This window comes from Plectrocnemia conspersa, unplaced genomic scaffold (assembly GCF_051122295.1).
Source record: "Plectrocnemia conspersa isolate PC_06_02 unplaced genomic scaffold, ASM5112229v1 ptg000013l, whole genome shotgun sequence".
Classification (NCBI taxonomy): Eukaryota; Metazoa; Arthropoda; class Insecta; order Trichoptera; family Polycentropodidae; genus Plectrocnemia; species Plectrocnemia conspersa.
Window position 1 is genome coordinate 17227020 of NW_028277177.1, and position 23247 is coordinate 17250266.

The 23247-nt window shown below is 29.9% G+C and overlaps 1 protein-coding gene across 19 annotated transcripts in view; it reads left to right on the top strand.

Moving 5' to 3' along the window:
• Positions 1 to 23247, top strand: part of LOC148227436 (tyrosine-protein phosphatase non-receptor type 13-like) — a 157597-nt gene that overhangs the window by 36907 nt on the left and 97443 nt on the right. For all 19 annotated transcript variants that reach the window (XM_088201555.1, XM_088201563.1, XM_088201560.1 and 16 more), the window contains exon 2: positions 18330 to 18368. In XM_088201555.1, coding sequence (XP_088057681.1) covers positions 18330 to 18368 — 39 coding nt within the window. The remainder of the gene's footprint in view (positions 1 to 18329; positions 18369 to 23247) is intronic.

The window sequence follows — 23247 nt, forward strand, 5'->3', positions numbered from 1 at the left end:
ACTTCGTCTGGAAAATATGATGTTATTTTAAGCACATTTACTGATATGAATAAAATAAAATATGTTTTTCGCAGTAAAGTTTGCGCTATACGTATAATAATGAATTATTTTGGTAGACTCTATCAGGCCTCTGTTAATCCTAATACGGAAAGTCAATAGAAAATATTTAATACTTTACAACTGTCTATATCTATAATTTTAATCAGCTAATACAGAGTTTTATCTTATAAGCAAACCCTAACAATTTTCAACGTTTAACAGCTTCGAATAATATTTTTGGGTGTTTTGGCTCGATAGATGGATTTCTAACCGTTCTTGCGGAATTTTTCCCCAAGTTGTATAACGGTTCCTTTGTTGTATTACTAATCCATGTAAGTTGGTGTTCTTAATGCAATTTGTGAAGTGGTTATGGGCGGTCGTTTTCTTGTTAAGTATGACGATAATTTTTAGTGAATTCTGTTCATCGTTGCCGCTTTGTTTTAGATGCTTTAGTTCTTTGGGTTATCTATTCTACTTATCGAAAATGTGTAGTTCTGTTATTTGAATGTATTTATTTGCCATGACGTAAAGTGTCATTGAAATTCTTTATCGTTAGCGTATGTTATTAATATTTTATTAACTTGTCGACTTGCTATGGTCGCCATAATGAAAAAGACAGAAGTCCTTACTTATAAAAGCAATCTAAAATAATTCATCTTGGGATACTAAAATTAATAAACATTTTTAATCAACGGATGAACACAATCCGCACACGAATGGATTGAATCTATTTAAATATATTCGAAAGCGTCTTAGCAATAAATTGATGGACAAGAGCCCCTGCCGGATGACACGCTTCATTACCGCAAATTCGGAAAAGGGTCACGATGAGGATTCAAGGGGGATGAATTTCCGAGTTTCTTTTATTTTTTTGTACCCGGAGAGCGAGCATCGCAACGAGAATAGCCAAGATTTATAAAGTATTCATTCGAGAAACTGAAACGCCCAAATGGCCTATACGTTGGACGCCAAAGAGCACCAAGACCGCTTTGGGAGCGGGGACGAAAGCACTTTGCATATAGCGTCGGGGCGTCACAGAACAACGGTAGAATAACACAAACAGATTTTAATTTGATATGCATCTGCTAGTCTACTTGCCAAACGATAAAAGATGCTGCAAATTGACCGTAACGCTATATACGTACAATTCTCATCTGAAAAAGAAGATCACACAGAAGTCACAACATAATATAACTCAGACTATATGCAAACTGCGTGGTGATATTCCATTTTTAGTGATATCTAAAACTATGACAATTTTTTATTTCATGTATAAATTATATAAATTGATTAGGTTTTGTTTATCTCAAGTATTAAATGCACAGGAATTTATATCTTCCATAAAGGGATTAATAATCCATATTATGCCTTTACGAGGATCCTTATTATCAAGGTAGCAGTCATCAAAATTTTTAAATAAAGCCCTAAAGTGTTTAAAATGAATTATTGGTTTACTTCAACAGCAATTAAAAATTGTTCCTCATGTGAAAACACTGTGTTCTTCTTGTATGTGAGTATCCAAAAGAGTCAGATTTTTTAAGCAAGTTTATCCTTAGTAAAAATATTTGTGAATTTGCAACACATAATTACATAATATTTTTTGTATAAAAGCTATTTCTTAATTCATAATATTATGTACCTTTCAAAATCTTATTGTGCATGTTATTTGACCGATCGATTCAGTTACACATGTGCATACATCATGTAATTTGATTAAGAATTAATTTCTATTATGTTGTGTGATGATTGGCAAGCAATGAGTATCTACAAGCAATAGTAATGGAAGCGTAACATTGATGGACAATATGTTAATGATTTTCCTTTGAACCTACAACATATTGTGTTGAACCAAGCTGTGCGAATGCATGTATGTGGTGCGGATATTATTACAGACGTTTTATTTAATGGCGGCCTTTGGGAAAACCGACGCTAATGCTTTCAAGAAAAACTTTATTTCTTCGCAAACCCCAAGATTGCTCATTTTGCGTAAATAAATTGGCGCGAAGATTGAGCGCTTGTCCCGCGATAAAAATAATAATAAAAAAGGAGAATAAGGAAAGTAAAAAAATATAAACGCAAACAGTTAAGACGATAAATTCTGATTAATTCCGCCGTCTGGATATAGAGAGCTTTCCGTTGTCTGACAAAAGGGTGCTTTCTGTTTGAAATTATAACGTTACTAAAAATCGAAACTTTTGCGAATCTTTCGCGGAAAATCCCATAAATCCTGGGATCCGCCCTCGGCGTTTAACTTTTGTCGAAATCGCGCTGTCACAAAAATCCGAAAAGAACAATAATTCATGTATGGCACGTACCCATAAATAATAAGCGAAATATGCTATACGCGTACTGAATATATGAAAACTGTATGTTTTTACGTTCGTTATGCAGAAACTTTCAATGTTTGCTCTTTCGGTTTTGTGTGCGGTTTCAATTCATCATACGAATCGTTTTATATTTTTTATTTTAATATCATAGCGTACGTTTTCAGAATAGTTGGTGTTCTATGAAAAAGTATCGAGCACTTTCGAATATTACTCATATGAATATGAATAGCATGTGCGGTGGTTTACACATGCTGTTTAAGGGTACGCTATAAATCTTAGAAGAAATACACCATGCGTGACACAGAATTGTAAAATATCGGAAAAATTTAATATCTTTCATGTTTTATTTAATAATATAAGTGACATAAACATAATAATACTCATATAACTTTAAATAACATAATTAGAAAATGTCAGAATGCTAATTTAATTTTTTTTAATATCTTAATTAAATGCAAATATATTTTATGTGATCTCTGCAAAATTCAGTCTTTTAGAAAGTTTTTTTATAGAAGTCTCATTGCTGCTTTTTTATAAATTGATCAGTCACAAAATATGATCTTCTATTATTTTCTTCCCCATAAATGTTTTTCTGCTTAATATATCACTGCCATAAATATCGTTATTGTCTTAATTAGAAAAAAAATACATCTATCAACAGCAGTTTCTCATTTCATACAGAAAAAACCGATCACTGTAAAATTTTGCACTTTGAAATTTGTCTCACTATAAAATTTTACGGATTAAGAATTGACATGACCGTTTTAGTAACTCATTGTAAAAAAAAATGTTGCGATTAAGGACATGTTACCAGTTCGTCACCCAAGTAGTGTGCTTCAATTCATAATAACCATGTATCTTTACGAATATTTCTAGTAGTTATTCTTATTAATTAAATTATTACTACTATAACTGCTTCATTCAATATCAATAAAATGTGTTTTTAATATCATTAAAAAGATTACATTACGTTGATGAAAAGTCTATGCTAATACGTACGACAGGGAATATTATTATCAGGTTTTTGCTACAATATCTTACGCCTCTCACCTCAAATTTGTTCTCACAATTCAGTACAAAAGCATACTAAAAAAATATTTCTGTGATTCATACACAACACATATCAAGAGACACGCCATATGCACGTCTGAAGTCCTGCGAACTGTGCCCACGAACCTAACAGCTGTCTAATAGCACGGCGCATTCACTACGACCTCACTCCAACGTTCAGGGTTGATATATTTTACTCTACACATCGACACTCGGACTACTAATTCGATACAAGAACTTCTTCGCTACATGGACCTCTTCGACCACGGACTAACGCTTCATCTCCTATATGAAAAATCACCTTCAGAACACACGCTCGAGAATAAGTACTGACGACTTCTAGAAGGACTTACCGACGTCACCAAAGATACTTCTGTACGCCTTTACGCTGTTGTTGTATTATAGATTATATTACGTAAAACTGTTAATATTGTATATAAATAGCTATGAAGCAAATTTTATATATATATATATTTGTACCTATCTAATAATTGAAATGTCTAAAAACAAATTAAAAAATTACAAAGCATTTTTTGAATTTTTTATAAATAAAAACTTGTTAAAGCGCCGCAATGGCGCGGCGCGAACCTTTCATTTCAACTTTTAATTTACGAGAAAACTTGTATGTGTTTACGCACGCTTATAACGAATGCAAAACGTTACAAGCGGGATTTTATTTTTTCATAATTTCGCTTAGACCTAAGTATACGAAGGACAACAGAAAAAGTTCGTAAATGTTTGATGAATTTTGACGAAAAAAATATTCGGGTCAACTTTCGGATAATATTCACACTACAGTGTAGTATCGTATACGTTTTATCTTAAATGCCTAACAATAGATAAAATAAAATATATGTACAATACTCTGAATAGCTTATATTTTTTCAGAAACGAAGATGGCCTTACATTGCTAACGCGCCCTCGATGATAATATTTTCGAGAGGACCAAACATGTTTTCATCACAATCTATTTATATCAAAAACTATTTTTTCTCTGCGTTGAACGAACCTCGTTACAGCCGCTCGGAAAAGTCGTTATGGTGCTATGTATTACATTTTTATTTTGAAAGAATCGACATTTATCTAGTCAGCAGATTTTAATGCGATAACATCAAAGCAAAATACACATATATTTATAAGGTATACATAATATAACCATTTACGTAAATATCCTCTATCTAATCTGATGAACCATATCCTAATTTTGCTTAATCGTCACAAAACTAGACACGTTTCTCATTAAATACTTATCAATAATTACATGTAATATAAACATTTGCTTTTAACGGATTTATACCCAATGCGGAATAAGCGCTTATACAATGCTAGATATGATTATTAGATAAAATAAAAAAATCTGAAGCTTTGTTGATTCAATAACTTCCAATCCGGATTTTCCGATTTCCCCATTGAGATAAAAAGGTATACATTAGAAAATTATACGACTCAACGTATCTTATTTAATCTCCTGAAACGAAATTGGGGTCTGCTATTCGTGCCCAATTTACCGACACGAATCCAAAAATTACAACGTGTCCGAACACGCATACCTACAACGGCAAAGAATATAAATTATACTGTATCTACAATATGAAAATTCTGTGTATATATAGATTAATTCATATCCTGCCGCAATGGCGGTGTTGAATTTAAAAATGCAAATATTTATATTACGTAATTATTATTAAATTTCGGGTTGATTCAGATTTGAAATAACGACGTGTTATTTGCACCACGATTCTATAAAAGTAGCAGTTAAAATGGTATTTTCTGTAACCTTCCTGTTTTCTCCACACATGCGAGAGTTAAATCCAGTCGTAATGACGTCACAGTTTCAAAATCAATTCGTGCTGAATTTATTATGCGGGAAGCCCTTCGGCCTTTTTTCAGTCACAATAAAGATTTCCTTCGTTACTCGGAGGGGTCTTGCGCTTCATAAAACACTGCGGAAAATATATCACCCACTAATATTTGAGACACGTACTCGTCAAGCGGTGTCTAAAGCCTTAAAGAACCCTACTCCTCTCTGGATAATGAAAATACATACATTGAACAAACCGCGTGAAATCCGCGTTGATTGGATGAAATTCTGAAAATTGTAATATGCCAAAAGCTTTGTCGCAATTCGTTAATCATATCCATCGAGCTATTTCCGCGTTCGCATAAAGATATCACAGCAATGAAATAAAACACAATGATAACGAAAATGCTTTACGTGTGCTAAATCCGTTTCTCACAAACCAAATTGCATGTCACTCATCTTTAGATTGCTTTATTTATATCATGTGGTTTTTATTTTGTTATGCTATATTTTTATATTCATACGATCATGACCTTTAAGCTCTGTATATATGTTTGTTTTGATTTTTAATGTTCTTTATTTGTAGCATATACAATAATCTTGCACTTTTTTATGTTTGAGCACTAATATTTTTTTTAAATTTATAAAATTAGTACAATGTTAAAATACGTAAAATAAAGTAGTATATTTGTTAGACAATCTCCAGGTAGAAAAAAACAAAACATATAAAATCAAGTCACCTTATCATTAAGTTAAAAATTTTGTACAATGAAATTAAATTATATGAATATATATATATATTTTTCAAATACCCACTTTAATGTGGCTTACGTATATATTATATATATTATATATAAAAAAATAAGATATTCTTAATTTTTATTATTCCAATCAAGAACATTAATATGTTTTTCATGTCTTATATTACATATTTCAACAGTAACAATTTTGTTGTTCTATATCAATCCCAGATGTTATATGTTACGTTAATTATTAATAAATATAACTTTTATGCTTATTTATATATGCTCATTATTATATTGTTTAAATATACATATATACTTTATTTGATATTTTTTTATTTAAATTTACACATATTCTATAGAAAATGAAGTTATACTATTCGCTTTCCTAAATAGAATAGTATATTTTTCCTCTCTCTATGAGAGCTCATTATACGCCTTTTCTCTCGAGATCGTACATATCATATATGAACGTTCTAAACGAATAGTGTAATATATTATATAAGGCACTTCCACATTTCAGTTCTAGTGAAAAAGTTCAATCTTTAATAATGCGTCTATCCTTTGACGTCATTAGATATCTTTGTCGCTACAAAACCACCAACCTTTTTGTTCCCTTTGACACTGGCACTTTATAACTGTCTAGACCCACGCTGTTTTATGTGCTATATGCCGTTAATTGTCCGAGATATATATTTTACATAATACTCGACCTTATTAAAAAATTCGTATTACGAACACGAACACTGCGAAGTAATAAAGAAAATTTCATGTGTGTTTGTAAAAATGAAAAACTCTGTTGTAATTCAATTTTTGTCGTCTTTTTAGCCTTGGCTGCCCCTTATCAAAGTGAAATCCAGAGCAGTTACGTGGGCGGAATTTCAAGTGTCTAAAAAAAGTGCTAATACAACCCTATATCTTCGATTCGACCGTTCGCCTTTTGCACAGTCCAAAAATATAGTAGTTCACGCAATATAAAACATCACGTCGAGTATAATAATTTATTTTCGATTCTCTCTCTGAATGCGAGAAACGGTCCCAATACTCGTATTGTACTCTTGCATGCATACCATATCCGCATTTATAATATAAAAGAGTACCGATGTTAACGCGGTAAATTTTCTTTTTACTGTTGTGGATGTAAGCCAAAAGCCAGCTGCTACTGCGCAATATTTTTTGCGCAAACAGAGAATTTTTACTGGGTTCAGTTTAATATTTTTACGAATTTTTATTTTAACGTCACCGCTTAAGCTTTATCCGGTGTTCTGTTTTAGCTTAACACTTTTTTATAGAATTTTTGCTTTATATAAAACAGGAAAAAATTCAGACGTTTTTCTAATAAATTGATAAAATTATTTAACTACCTATATATTCGTCGGTAATAATATATTATATAATATCATATTACAAGCGCTTAATCGAAAGATACCTAATTCGTAAACCTTCAACAAAAAGCAATTTTATAATAAAAAAACTAGTCGTAGCTGCTAATTACATTTATTGATTAAAGCTATTGCTTATCAATTAAGGCACCGGAGCAAAGGGAGCGGTGCGGTTTCAGTAGTTTTAATCAAACAATAAGTAATTAATAATAATAAATAAAAAAAAATATAAATATAAATTATTCTAACACCATGTCTTTTAAGTTATATTAATAATTACTAAAAAACAATAAAAATACTCGCTGCTCGTCCTTAATTATAAGACAAGTAGCAGGTTATTAAAGAGATTTAAAAGAAAACTAGTAAAGAGACTTAATCGATATATTTTTGTTGCACTGTAAAAAACATTCAGTGTTACTTTATGATCGATTTTTTGGTATATTTTATTTTGTATATACTACAAACTAGTGTGCTATGCTTCCCTTAAAAATATAAAACTTTAATGTAAACCTTTTAAAAAAATAATAGTAAATATCTGCAAATCCGTAATATGCGCAAATCAACTCTCGCTCAAATATAGAAAAATATTGTTTGTGTAAATTGTGAGTAAATAAAAAAGATGTAAACAATGTGTTAAATGAGCAGATGGGAAACATGAACCTGAACCAAAGTTTGTAGATACTAGATACTTCTAATTAACACTTATATGGAGAGTAAGTATACTAGTTTTCAGTTTAATTAATGAAAATAAGATTTTTTAAATCATTATACTTTTTAAATATACGCGATTAAAGAACTAGATTTTACTCTTTAAAAATGTGAAAATTAGTTAAGATTAATAGCAAAATAAGATCGTGTAATATTTGTTTAAAAAATAGTAAGCTAAAATATTTACAATGCTTATCAAGCAAACAGAGAATCTGATTGAATTTTATAAAAAAATTCTACAATGTTAACAAATGTTTTTACCTGACATATGTAAAGTTATCAGTATTACTATAAAATGATGCTGAAATTCTACAGTTTGACAATATATACCTTTATGTATGACACGAAGCTAATGGGAGTGTAAGCTCTAATGAGTTCAGTTCATGTTTGATCATCTACTTTATCTCAGCCTCCAATCGTTGATAAAAATTACATACAAGGCATTTTATATACATATATACATGTTTTATTTGTCTTTAAAATATTTATCTGTTAAATAAGACTTATAACATAATGTGAGTAATGTTATTTTTATTACACCATATTGATAATAAGGGTTGTGCAACGCGACGTCTAGAAATATTACTGAACATATATATTTTTTGAAATGTTTTATTTACATATACATAATAATACTTGTAGTGCGACGAACTTGCTTCATAGCTGAGTGCTATTCCCGGAAGCCAAATGGTGAGATAAAATCAACTGTTAGTCCTTAAGTATTGGTCTGAGATGTTTAAGAAGCATTTTTTTAAAATAGTTTGCAAATAACTGGAAAAACGTGACATATTCTGTCGGTTCTTTTCGTTTATGAATCATAAGCACAGTAGCTATCTTCCATTGCATCGGCATATACTTAAGCACAAAGGCAGCGGTTAAACAGATGGAAAGTTATTTCAAAATTCGTTCAGTAATATAATTTATATGTATTTTTATGTATGTAAAACATAAATATGTACAATACTTGGTTACTTTTAACGATCAAAGTACTTTTATTCGTAATTCGCTATAATTTATAGCGCATTAATTGCCCTCTCAGCGGCCAAAGCGTGACAGTTTAAATACCGAACCGACCGCAATAAATAGGTTAATCAATTACAATGGCTATTGTTCCCTTGGATTAGGTCCGAATTGGCCGCGGAGGACTAAGGTCATCATGAATCAAGCGTCAACTGTACAGCCATTTTCACACTATCGATTCGTTTGTCATTTTTGACACGCACGTCATTTTCAAAATGGGTCAGTGGTTTTTCAGAGCAAAGGTTATTTTTAATGTTCGAACGACCGGACTTTTTTGCGAAAATCCATTTGTTCTCCGCTCTTTGTGTTGTAACTTTTTTATGCGAGAGTGAAAAGTTTTTTTAGCATTTCAATTATTAAATTCTTGAACTCGCAATAATGACCTTTCAAAGAAAATATTCACATATATTTTACTTTTACGCATTTTCCTTACGTAATAAAGATAAAAATATAGGCCGAGAAATAAATAATGAGAATACAAAAACAATTTTTTTATATATATTTTTTTTATAATATCTACAATTAAGAATTATACATCACATAAAAATATGTTGGAATTGTATTTGTATATAGCTCTTAAATATACAGAGTAGTTAAACATTAATGATATCTATAATAATGATATTGTATAGAAATTATTCAATATCTAGAACGTTTAAGAATGTCTTACTTTTTTAACTGTCTGATGCGCTTTGAAATATTAGATCGAAATTATTTTGATAAAATTAGGTTTAAATTATTGAATTTTTATTTTTAAGAGTGCACGAGAATTAGCATTCAAACGTTGTTCTATTTTGAAGGTTGCTTAAATATTATTGAAATTTTACTTACTTCTTAATAAAATTGTAACATTATAGTATATTCAGTACATAGAATTGAAAATAATCATTAATAATATTTATTTAATAAAAGCAAATATATAACGTTTAAATGTCAATGTAAGGCTGACTTAACTATAACATCTACCTAATACGTATATTACTTAACAGCTTACCTAAGCTAACTTATAATGTATATTATGTACAAACATAGATAGACTAACTCTAAAGTAATATAATATATTTCGATATGTACGTATATGTAGTATATGTAAATGTCTAGCCAAATGTACAATAGAATATTTTTAATTTTTATTATAAATCTGACCATCATGAAGTTTCAGGTTTCCCGAATGCTAACAATAATAAATATTTAAAAAATAACATAGTGGTTCACGCATAAAATAAATTAACACCATCCCACATTTTTTTTCCTCTTTATAGCTATAGCCAAAAACACCATTGTGTTTTGCAAGGTCATTTAGAAGCTGGGTGGCTTATGCAAGAGAAGCTTTCTCAAGCGCCGACGTCCAGGCCGCAATGAGCAAGAATAAGTAATAATAACAATAGGCAATAATATTTAAGTTTCCGTTCAAAATTATGCATATTCATTATAGCTCATCACTTTTACTGATTTATGAAACAATGATTTAATATCTTATATATAATTGTTCTAAGCCTCTTCCGGACGCCCATATTTTAAAATGAAACATCCATTTAATTTTCTACTCTGTAAATCGTATTCATTTTTATGAACGGTGTATATGATAATATACATAAACAAAGGAAATATATTTAATTATAATAATAAAAGTAAAAATGCTTTTCGTTGTTTCGACCAATGAAAAATAAGCATTCAAATATAAATCAAAATGGCCGTCATCAACATGACAACGGTTTCAATAATTTTGTTATGCGACAGTAATTTTCATTAATTCGTCATGTGCGTTGTTCGATTTGACTGAATATAAATATTCGGATTGCTAATTAACTAGGTATGTTATAACTATAAAAATGAAATATATAAATAATGTGTGTAATTATTATAAGAATATATTGATTAATCTAGATCAGGGTTTCCCAAACTTTTTCAGCGACGGAACACTTGGCAAATCCAAAAATTTTGGCGGAACACTTAGCTTATTTTTTAGGTTGGGTAATTCATAATAATACAAATAAAAATAAAAAATGTTATTAAATAAATATTATTTACTTAATATATTCTGATGATTTTGGGTTCCTAAATTACAATTTTTTTATATCAAGCACAATATTGGTCAGTTGTATTCTCATATCTGCTGTCTATTTCTGTATTTTGTTTTTGTTGCAATATATTTAGAAAATCCCACTTCGCATAAATACGTCGTGGAAAATGGAAGAAAACAAACCAGAAGTTGTTTTGACACATTGGGGAACTCTTCAGTCAGACTCGCCCAGAAATCATTTAATGGCTGATCTTTATATTTATGTTGCAAATCAGAGTCATTAATTAAATCAATTAAATTCTCATAATTCCTTGCGCTTAAGCCCACTGGATTCCGAACCTAGGAATCGTCCTTACTAGTTTTCGGAAAATATTCCGAAAGAGTTATTTTCAAGTTATATATTATATGTGTTCTAAAAATACTTGTGAAACTTCTTTATTAACTTGAAAATTTAATTTACTTAAACATTCATTCAAGACAAGAAAACATTTAAAATTATTAGATTCAACTGATAAAATCCAAAATTGTATTTTTTTATCAAAAGATTCAATTTTATCTCTCACGTTAAAAATTGTAATACTTTTTCCTTTTAATGATAAGTTAACATCATTGCACTTTGTAAAAATATCCGCCAGATATGCAAGATGTATCAACCAGAAAGGATTTGTTAAAAATTTGATGAAATTTCACGGCTTCATCCAGAACATTTTTTTAAATTTGTGGAAATTTGTTTAGTCAACAGTGCATGTCTATGCAAAATATAGTGACTACTAGTAGCTCTTGTAGCTACTTTCAGAATACGATATACAACATCTTTCATGTTTCTCACGCGAAAAGAAGCTTTTGTTGCATTTTCATTTTCAGTTTTAGCCATTGTAATCATTTGAAATTACTATTCTAGTGAGTCACGTTGTCTCTTAAAAAAATGCATGTCTTTTTCTTTGTACTCAGAGTGTGTTGTTTCGAAGTGCCTGCGAAGTTTAGCTGGAGCCAAAGAACTGTTTGCAAGTATTTTTTGACACAAAACACACATTGTATCAGGAGCATATGAATACCCAAAATACGTAAATCTAAAATTTAAATAACTTTCATCGTACTTCCGTTTTGGTCTGTTCATAGATGACACTTGTTCTTTAATATTCGATTTTGAAGAAATCACAGTTTTTGGATTACTTTCTTCTTTGATGTAGACGTATCAGTAGAAATATTTGTCCTTTCTTTCGTCAAATTTCCTGTTTTCAACCAAAGATCCATGGGTAGTTTTTGAATAATATGTAAAAATTCTTTAATATTTTTTTTTGTCAAAATGTAAAAAAATCTGTATTGTAAGCTATCAGACTAAATTAATGTACAAAAAAATTGATAAATTTTCATGCAAATTTTATTTAATTCATTTACATTTCCAAAAGTATACACCCAATCCTGTTTTAACGCAATAAATTAGTTTTAGGAATTAACACGTAGAATAAAAACGCGTGAAAAATTATCCGCAATAACATTTTGTAAATGTGACAGATTGGATCCCAAGATTGAAAAATCTTGTATAAAAATCAAGTACAAGTGAATTTGCGTGAATTAATCGTGTAAAAAGTGGCATTCGTGGCACCAAAAAAATTGCGTTAAAATTAACTCACATAAATAAAATTCGCATAACAAGAACTAATATCGTGTTATTAATTAACAAAAAAAATATTGTTTAAATTCGATCAAATTTTAAAGTTAAAAAAGAAACAACACAGTCTTATGAAACTTTTCCGTCCAGAATTTGTACATATCAATGTTGAATATTTAACACATATTTTCAAGCTTTTTTATCAGATTTATGAACAATTTTTATGTATTAGCAAGACTAACATTTTTTTAATTTACTCCAAATTTTTGTGAAATATTTATTGAGGCTCCGCGGAACACCTATTTTGGATCCGCGGAACACCAGTGTTCCGCGGAACATAGTTTGGGAAACCATGATCTAGATAAACAATCATAAAACAATCTTCGTAATGAAATCTTCAAAATTTTGAATTCCCGTCGACGGGCTCCGAGGCTGAAAAGTGAGTTTTTTTTTTATAATACATAAACACTATCATTGCTTCCGATTTAATGCACATATACGTTAGATTTGACGTACGTTTTAAACGTGAGCATGTAATATATACTTAGTACGTATGAAGATTGAGGTTAATGTCGATCAAACCGTATAAATGCTAATAAAAAAAATCTATTCATATATTTAAGGATACTATATTTCACGACGATCGCATGACAATGATTGTGTTGCAGTCGGTTATTTAGCTAAAGAAATTTGGTTAAAACCATTATTGCAGAAAAAAAAGTTCCGTTCCGAGCGACGACTTGCAATATACATATGTGTTTTTTCTTAATGTTATCTAATAGACGACATTTCACAATGATTTCATACCTGGAATAATCGATAGCCAAAATATCTAAGAGTGGGTAATTCTTAATTCCGATGTGGCAAAAGATATATACGTCATGGTTTTTAATCAATTTTTGTTCTGTGCCATCATTCCTCTTTCGGAAAAGCCAAATTTAAGATATTCAGTTACATCAAACTTATGTAGTATGTTCTTTATAAAAAGATAAACTTGCTGACAGTAACTTCATCATGAGAAGATTCACTCTTTGTTTATACAATATATACTAATTCTAACTTGTAGCCATATAGGTCATCAAATTGTTCCATCATTGCTTCTGAAAAAGAATTAACAATAAGACCTTTATTAAGAGTTAAACATTGAACACATTATTATTACTCATATAATCCATAAATTAAATTTAAACGATAACCGAAGAACAAAATTAACGTAGGTTACCGTAGAGGATTAAACACGTAGATTAGCATCACTTCTTAAACTGATAAGTTGTACGTCATATTTTAATTGTTTGCCATACGTAAATGTTATGTGATCTTTCATTGCTTCTGAAAATTAACTGTAAACGATACTATATAGTGGGTAAAAGGTAACTTTTTGTTTACACTAATATGAGATTTTTCATTATTACTTCCATTGTAATATGTTTAGTTAACTTTGGTATGTATATCTTAAATTGCCAAATAACTGCTGTTTATCTTTTAATATCTGATCCTAGAAAGTCAACAAACCGTGATATATTATTCATATAACCAAACACTTACTGGTACACTCATAATTTAAGGTTTTGTATATATTATCTATAATTCCAAGTGCTACTACATTTTGAATCATCTTTAATTAACACTTTGTAATAAAAAAGCTTATTTAATTGCACTAAACTGTGTCTGGAGCACGCTTGACAGATGTCGGAAGTGTTGTCATATGTAAGCCAATTTGACATTTAAGGAAAATCCCAGGTTTTGGCGCGTTTGAGCAATTGCGCATTGATTTTATCGATTCAAATTGGAAAACACATATTAAAATATGTAGAAAATTATCAAGTTCTAAAAAATATATTTTTATAACTTAAGAAAAAAATTCTTGTAAAATTTATAATTTTTAAATTGAGGTTTCTTTTCTTGATACTTTCTTTTATATGTTCTATATTTTTTAACCATGAAAATTAAAAATAACTTGCAATTTTATTCTATCTTCTTTGAATTATAATTGCTGGTTTATACAAAATTCCACCTTATACCGTCATTATCCCAAAAAGCGAGCGTTTCACATATACGTGTACAATAAAGAAGGTGTATTATGTACAACGTAAACATTTTAATTGCAATTTACTCGCTCGTTATATAATTCATTTAAGTCCTGCACGTATGTTATACATAACACATACACAATACGAAACGAGGAAAGTTTTTTTTCATTTTCTTTTACCTACGTTTTTGCTTCGCGTAAGTACGTTAAGCAAAATAAGCTCGGTTCCAATTTAAACAATCTCCAGTGCTACCTGTATCCCCTCGGAGGCCGTGTCCGCGTAATAAGGGCGGCATTGTAAATATGCGCCAGCAGCGCCTCTCAAATGTTTCTATATGCTGCGCTGGCACCTCTGCTAACCCAAAGCTTGAAACATACAAAGCTCTCTACCGTCAATTGGTTTATTTATTCATGCACTTAATGTTGCGTGGCTCGCCATGTTCCGAGGGCGTTGTTAGCCAAACGGCTTCATTCTATATATCCTGTACTATATTTGTAGTCATTTTAGAGCAAAACTTACGTACGTTTGTATTGTATCCGCAATGCCGTGCCACACTCGATTCTGTAAACATCGTGGATGCTTGAGATCCTTGGAAAATCGAAACTTATGACGTGACTCACGTTGTGGTATGCAAAGTCACTTACAAGTCAGGTCAGTGAAAGCTTTGCTCGTGGCACATTCCGTATTTGTCGACGGATATGTTAAATTGAATTGTTTTATAATCGTAAATTTATAATGCGTTTTGTTCAATCTTAAAATATTTTTTTGTGTATTTTTATATAATGTAATCCAAACGAAGCGAAGTACTTGTTGTTGTTGGAGAGAACTCAAATAAAATTTCTGAGATATCTCTACAAGAGGGAGTACGGATCATATCATTATTTGTATCATAGTTCATTTTTGTTAAAAGCGTTAAGATACAATTAATTTTATTTTCGGCGTAGCATCTACTCAATAAATCACTTTTTTAAGTTGCTAAGGAGCGGTGTCGACAATTCGTCAATGCTTAACGATTTATGGCTGCGAGCGTTAGCATGCCCAAGTCGCGATCGCCACCCATGTTCTTACCTATTGCGGACAGGACTTTAGCGAATCTATTTTAGATGTACACCATAACTGTTCTTTATTTTTTTATGTTTAATTCTAAAATTATTGTTTGTATAATGACCACCTAGAAACTTGTCGAGTCATAATGGTCAGATTTATAATAAAAAACATCAAGATTAATTGCCCTGTAGTACTGCTGCAGAATTTGTACCCACCAATATTTTGCATTGGAACGCGGTTGGTTAATAAGAAAGCATTTCATTCGCATGTGATTGATATATCGATTCTTACCGGCAAAAGATTTATATGCGAGCATGTGCTTTTCTTCCCAGAATACCAATAATAAATAGCGTTTTACATTTTCGCTTTAAATGACATTAACTCTCAATTCGTATTGCTTTCGCTTTGACAACAAAAATGAACAGTTGATGTGTAGTCGTTAAATGAATTTTTAAGAAACTGTGATGGTATCGAAAAACTTTAATTTTGATGTTTATGTTAATTAATCTAAAACACTAATATAATGAAGGTAAAATAAAAACATAGGTTTTATATTAAACTTTGGAATTTCATAATAAAAAATAAAAATCGATTATATTGTAATTAATAATTGTATTATTCTATTTATCGTTATTGTTATTTAAATATCTCTTTTCATTGTAATATAAAGACAAATGTTTTAAAATATGATACGAAAAGGTCAGGAAAATGTGAAAGGTGAAAACAGTTACCTACAGCAGACTTCAAAGTATATTGCGATGTTATTATTAGGTGGTTAGAATTTTTTTTTTACACAGAATAAATTTCTTGCACCAACGTTTTATTATGTAGTTCTTCTCTCATTGTTCATTATTTATTGTAGCTTTTGTTTCCACTATTTATTAGTAACGCAAAAAATATTTAAATTAATAATTGCTTTTATTATTAAAAAATTACAATACTCAAGATATGAATTGCTGTGTTATTTTCGACTAAAAATATTCATGAAGCAACATAATGATATGGTATATGTATACTTATATAATATATTATAATATATCTACCGAAAGCTTACTTAAGGTAAAAAATGTAAGGAGAATCATTTTTCTTGCGGCTTTTGGTCCAAAATCGGGTACAAAAGAAAATTCTTCAAGTAGCAACGGCCTGATAAGATGTGAATTCGTGATAATAAGCAGAATCCAGACTGGCACCAACAAGTAGATAAAGCTTGAACAACTTCAAGGACTTGCGCTACAATCTTTGATATCCTTGAAGATTACACGTAAGAATAGCGATTCGTTTTCTTATACGACGAAGGCAAAATCTGCTCCGTATTCACGATTGCTTACCCCAAAATGTCACATAGCGAATAGTTTTTTTTCCTTCTCTTTAGTAATAAGCCACCGAAAGTTATTTCGTAATGGGGATCGAGGGAGTTGATAATAGAAGCGGAAAGCACACGGAGATCCCTAAAGTGCTTATTTTCTTTGCCCGAAACTGAAAACTGTGGCACGTGACGTAGATTTTTTTTATTTTACATATATCTAAGAAAATAAATTAGCATGATTTTATTATCAATGAATAAATAAATTGTCCCAGTTGAAGGACTCAACGCAATTCGGACGTGCACTATGTTTGTGATTCATAAAGCGAGGTCGTTTATTTATTATTGTATTTGTCTCGCACAAATACACACACGTACGTACATTCATTCATTGAATATAATGAATAAGAGATGAGAGAAAAGTGCATCTGGTGTGTAAGTCGTTTCGTGTTTGTGAAGCAATTATCGCTTCCTGTCTTTGGACGAATTCCGGTGGCATCTGCACTCTTTGTGCGATCACGTACATACATGAAGAGAGTGGGTAAATAATTTTAGAAACTTAGCAACAGCTTATTGAGAAAATATTTGCCCTGTTAAAAGAACAAACTTTGCGCAACGTATTGCTCACATTTTGGAGTTTTATTCGATAGTACATTTTTTTTAATCTTTCCTTTAATGCATTCCATTATCGTAATTCATCATCGTCTCTGCTTGAACAATGCTGAATTTATACAGACTTGCTAAGATTCGACTGGAGCCTCCTTTGTCTTTTCATATTGAAATTATTCTGCCAAATAAATGTTTGTATACAAGTTTTGCTTTGTCTTTTCCCGGCCAATGTTTTTATCAATATCACTAAAAAAACACTGAAATGAATTATAAATATCGTTAGATATGTAATTAATAATAACATAGAGTTCATAAAAGTTTTGATATATTTGCTATCCATCAATAACATAATCAACTCATTATACTTGACTGAAGTAATTTCAAATATTTATAAAGTGCTTTTCATTTTTTGTGTTTTATAAACACGACTGATTTAAGTATTTGTAATCTATTACGTTAGAGTAATATTGGCGTATTTATTTTATAATATATAAATTTACTCATATTATAAAATTTAACAATTTTAACAAAAAAATGCAGTTCTGTTAAAAACTATTAAATATGTATTATTTAACTCGTGACTAACTTCAAGTGCTATACACGAATCTAATTGTGATTTTTTTTATTTTTTTCAGACTCTATTACATTACCAGACGGAACCGATCAACGTCAAAGTATGTATACAAGTTTTTTATTTGATATTGGTCGTATGTTAACTTAAGCTAATTTACCAAATAGCTTTTTTGTTTTAAATATAATTAACAATTAAATACACAGTTAATTTATTGCTGATAAATTTTATCGATTTTAATATCACTTTACAAAGCTAAGTACAAAGTTTTGATATATTCTATTTTATATGAATAGCCAATATTGCTAGTGAGGGTTTTTTTTTTAAATAATTTATTTTAACAGAAAATGATTCATTTACTGTAATTATTTTTATTTAAAAAGAAACCATAATTTAGTCCTTTTTGAAGGCAAATAAAATAAATAGCATTTTTTAGAATAATTATAAATATTTAAAAATAAAAATCTTTATGTGGCAAGTCACCGTCTCTATTACTATGAGACGGTGTCCACTAATCCATTTTTTTACCTGATGCCAAACTCGTGTTGTGAAACTTTTTTAGTAGATACGTATGGGTCTATAGTGAGTTTAAACCTTAAAGAGTTTGTTAATTATCTTCACAAATGTCCTTTTATTGTTCGTTAATAACAACAAACTAGAACCCGCATAAAATTACTTAAGCTAATGGTAAACAGTTCTCTTGTTATCAGTATCTATCCTAAATCCTAAAATAATATTTTTGTCATTTCTACTGCATTGTGTTTCAACTGAATAAAATGGATTCATAAATCTTTTATTTACAACATTGTTGTATAGTGATGTATTTTAAAGTATTTCAAAAACAATGTGACTTTGCTAAGGTATTTTTTATTACTATAGCTAGCAATTTCAGGACCGCTACCTACTATGGGCCGTCTTATTTTAATTGAGGTCCGTTTTAGATTAAAAATAGTAATGATTTCTAATTTTGTAACTAGTTGTAACTCTAGCGAGATTAAATCACAAGATTTAATATTTTAAATTTATTATTATTATTGCTCATTTAATTATTATTACACAAAAGGTAAATAAAACAGAATATTTTGCGCAGGGTACAGAAGTAAAATAATACATTTTCGTAAAAATGTAAGAACAATATTTAGGTTAAATTTAATAATGCTGTATCCCTTAACTCATAAATACAAAATATTTACATAAATAGATCATTAGTTCTACAAACAATTTATGTCATTAACTTTATTTAATGACAAACTTTTTAAACTTACTCATAGAAAATTAAAAAAAAAAACATTAATTCCTTAAGTAATGCTGTGTTTATAACTTATTGTAAAGTAGCTATGTATAACGGATTTGAAAATTATTCTCTTAATGTTCGTAATGCCTTATTGCCGTAAAGTAGACAAATAACAAAATAGTTTGCATCTTTATGGAATCGTTAGCAAATATTTATTCTATTATATTCACCCGTAGTTAATATGTAAAGAAGACATGCATTTTTAATTATGAAAGGTCTTATCTATACCTTGTGCTATTTAATATTAGTAAATGTCCATAAACCAATATTCCGTTCATTTACACCAAAAATATATGCCAAATGTGAATATTAATACAAAATAAATATAGTATTTCACTAATATATTCCATGTGATAATCTAAAAATCAGTGAGTTATTTCAAAATCAGCTGTCTCATTCATCATCCACTAACAAACGCGACATTACAAAATCACTGTGTTGATGTGCAGTTAGTTTTAAACATGATTTATGTACGTTACATTTGAACAATCACCAGTGACAGTATAATTAACACTAATTGAATCAAATGATGCGCAAACTCCGCTCGACAGTTATACATTTATACATTTTGACCTGATAAATAACCTCTTTAGAAATATAGCAAACAAAGCAACGAATTGCAGACAAACGTAAAATACGAAATCCGGCTGAAGGGCGACCTTGTAAGGTATTTTTAAAATCACGCGATTGTGCCCGGTTGGTTACAAACGGAAATTTTGCACTTGCAATAATAAGAAAGAGAGCAAAAAAAATAAGCCGCAATAATATAAAGTTCGATAAAATCAATAACAAAAGTGAATACCGTTCACAATAGGGAAAAAAGGACAAAAGCGAATGGAAGCTGAATAGCGCTAGCAAACAATGAACAAGGATTGAAAAAAAGTTAATAAAACCCGGTGGGTGCTGCTTTCGAATCACTGGGTCAGCGGGGTTGATCCGGACCTGTAAAAAAATCTTCTGAGCCATAGAAATCGTCTCAAGTATCATGGATATTTTGTATACAGAAAGGAATCTCGCCGAGACCGAGGTGTCTGTGTGAAGTCTTTTATCTGGCATTATATATATAAGTCAGGTTTAATATGGTCGAATTGAATTTATATACGGTCTTATGAAACGTCTTGCTGCATTATTATATTTATCAAAATTTTAAGCGCTTTCTGAATTCGTGGAAGTTTGTTGAGAGCGAAAGAAAGTTGCGCTGTCTTAATGATGAAAACGTTGAAATGCAAATTTACGCCGCAAACGTCGGCGCTAAAGACTTTCTTATGTACATGAAATGTTAAGCAGAATAATTAATATATAATCAAATATTTGTGTACAGTTTGTACCATTTTATACAAAAAATAATTGTAGATGATTAAATTTATTCGGCTGCTTACTATTTAAACTATATGCAGGCTGATTAATATATTTAGTAACTTATCTATATTTCAATATGATTAAATACTGTATATACATTTTACTACCTGGCTTGATCTAAGAGGTGCTGCAATTTAATTCCTGGATTAACCCAATGAGACAACTGAAATCTAAGTAACATGGAAAACATTACATATTTATTCAAAGTAATCTATATTTATTTGTGTTGCTAAAAACAGAAAACCGTATAAATACTCTTTCAACTCATCGATTCTATGTTTTTGAATATCTCATACGCCCTTAAATTATTTGCCTATTAAATCAGTTCTCACTTTAGAACAGATACAATAGTTTTCTAGTATTGTACTTAATGAAACCGCGTTTCATGAGAAAGATCTCACAATGAATGCAGAGTTGGGAGTAGAGTATCCAATTCGAGTAATCGAGTACTCGATACTCGAGTATTTTTGTCTATTTTTCAAGTACTTGATAATCGAGTATTTTGAAAATTACTCGATTAATACTCGAAATTGAAAAATTTTGAAATATTTCAGAAACAAAAATAACTTTAACTCGGTCCGGTAAAGGTTAACGTCTTGCTTTTATTTGGCGTTTATGCCCGAAGTCCCGAGTTAGAGCGGTTACTATCAGGTATAATTTTTTCATAGTTTCATAGTTGCATAGTTCCCGTCGTCGGCTATGTTAGTGGGTACGACGGAGAAATTTCTTTTGTGTTTTCTGTTCGACAGTCCCGACTTATCTAATTTATGGCAATGAACAATATGAAATATCAACAAAAAATTTTTTAGGTTTTATGACTATGCAGTTGTAGCGTAAAGTGTTGTAAATTGTTTATACTGATCCCTCAGCTTAAAATATAAATCAAAACAATTGTGTGTTTTAAAGGCATTTAAAGTAAAGTCAGTTCTTTGCGAACCGTTTAGCTCTAGAGTGAAAGGGATTCACCCAAATACATCTTCGAAGGATATAGATTTAAATTCTTCGCATTAATCAGAAGGAGTAGAATATTGTATATTGTTAAGAAAAAAAATCTATTCAAGAAGAATTACAAAATGCTATTTTGTCAATAGTCGAAGGAAATAAGAGAAAAGCAGAGAAGGGAATGAAAGACGAGAACATAAAAAGAGAGTTCAAAAAATTTTATATCTATAAAAAGCGAACAGATATAAATTAGAAGCCTTATCCAGCGCGTTAATGACAATAAGTCCAACATCAACAGCAACAGAAAGGGTTTATTCCATAACAGGAATATTAAAACCAAAGGTTAGCAGTAACATTAAATTCGAGACACTTTTTGCATTATTGTTTTTAAAAAGTATGTTCGTGAAGTTAAAATAATTGTAAAAATTAACATACTAAGTATTTTATTTATTTATTTATATGTGCACGAATTCGAATAATAGCTATTATGGTACATTTGGTAAATACTCGAAAGTACTCGAGTACTCGAGTATTTTAAAATTTTAATATTCGATACTCGAGTAGTTGATGGTTCAAGTAATTGGAGACTCTAGTTGGGAGTCATGCAACAATAACAAACTACTCTTTTATCTATTTAAAAATTTGTGTAAAATCTGTCAAATCTTTAAATTTAACCCTTTTTTTTTATCTTTTAGAGACTCATTTGGGGAACTTGTTACACAATTTCACGATTTTTTCGACCGAATCTGCATTATATGTGATGGATAGACGGCCGGTTTTAGGCCAAACGGCCTAAAACCGGCCAAATTTGTGCACACCGTACGCAATGAGTTAACACATTGAATACTTAAATATCGAAATACTTCAAGCTATTGCTCTTATTCTAAGAACACTTGCTTTATAAATAGGATAGCAAGGTTTTTAAGGGTTTATTTGGATACAGAGCAATTTATACGTTCAATATGTATGTAAATATTTGGTAATACAGCAATTTTATTTTTATAAAAAAAGAGTAAATAACTTTTTTTAAATAGCCATACTATAATTATTTCATAATTGTGCACAAAAAATGTCTCAACAGAATTCTTTATTTTTTACATGTTCTAACAAATCCGTTGTAAAAATTATGTCACTATTCTCAATAAAAAAGAAAACTTAATTATTGCTATATTTTAATTTATTTATCAGCAAATTTTTTTTTAATTCCATTTTTTATAGAATAAATTAACAATATCTTATTTGCAAACGCATCTTGAAATTTTTTAACTTATTCCAAAAAAAATTCATAAACTTACATAATGGCTAAAGAAAATATCTAAACCTTTTTAGTCAGACACGGATTTTGTTATACAATAAGTATGTTTCTACTGTACTGTTTAAAAACTTT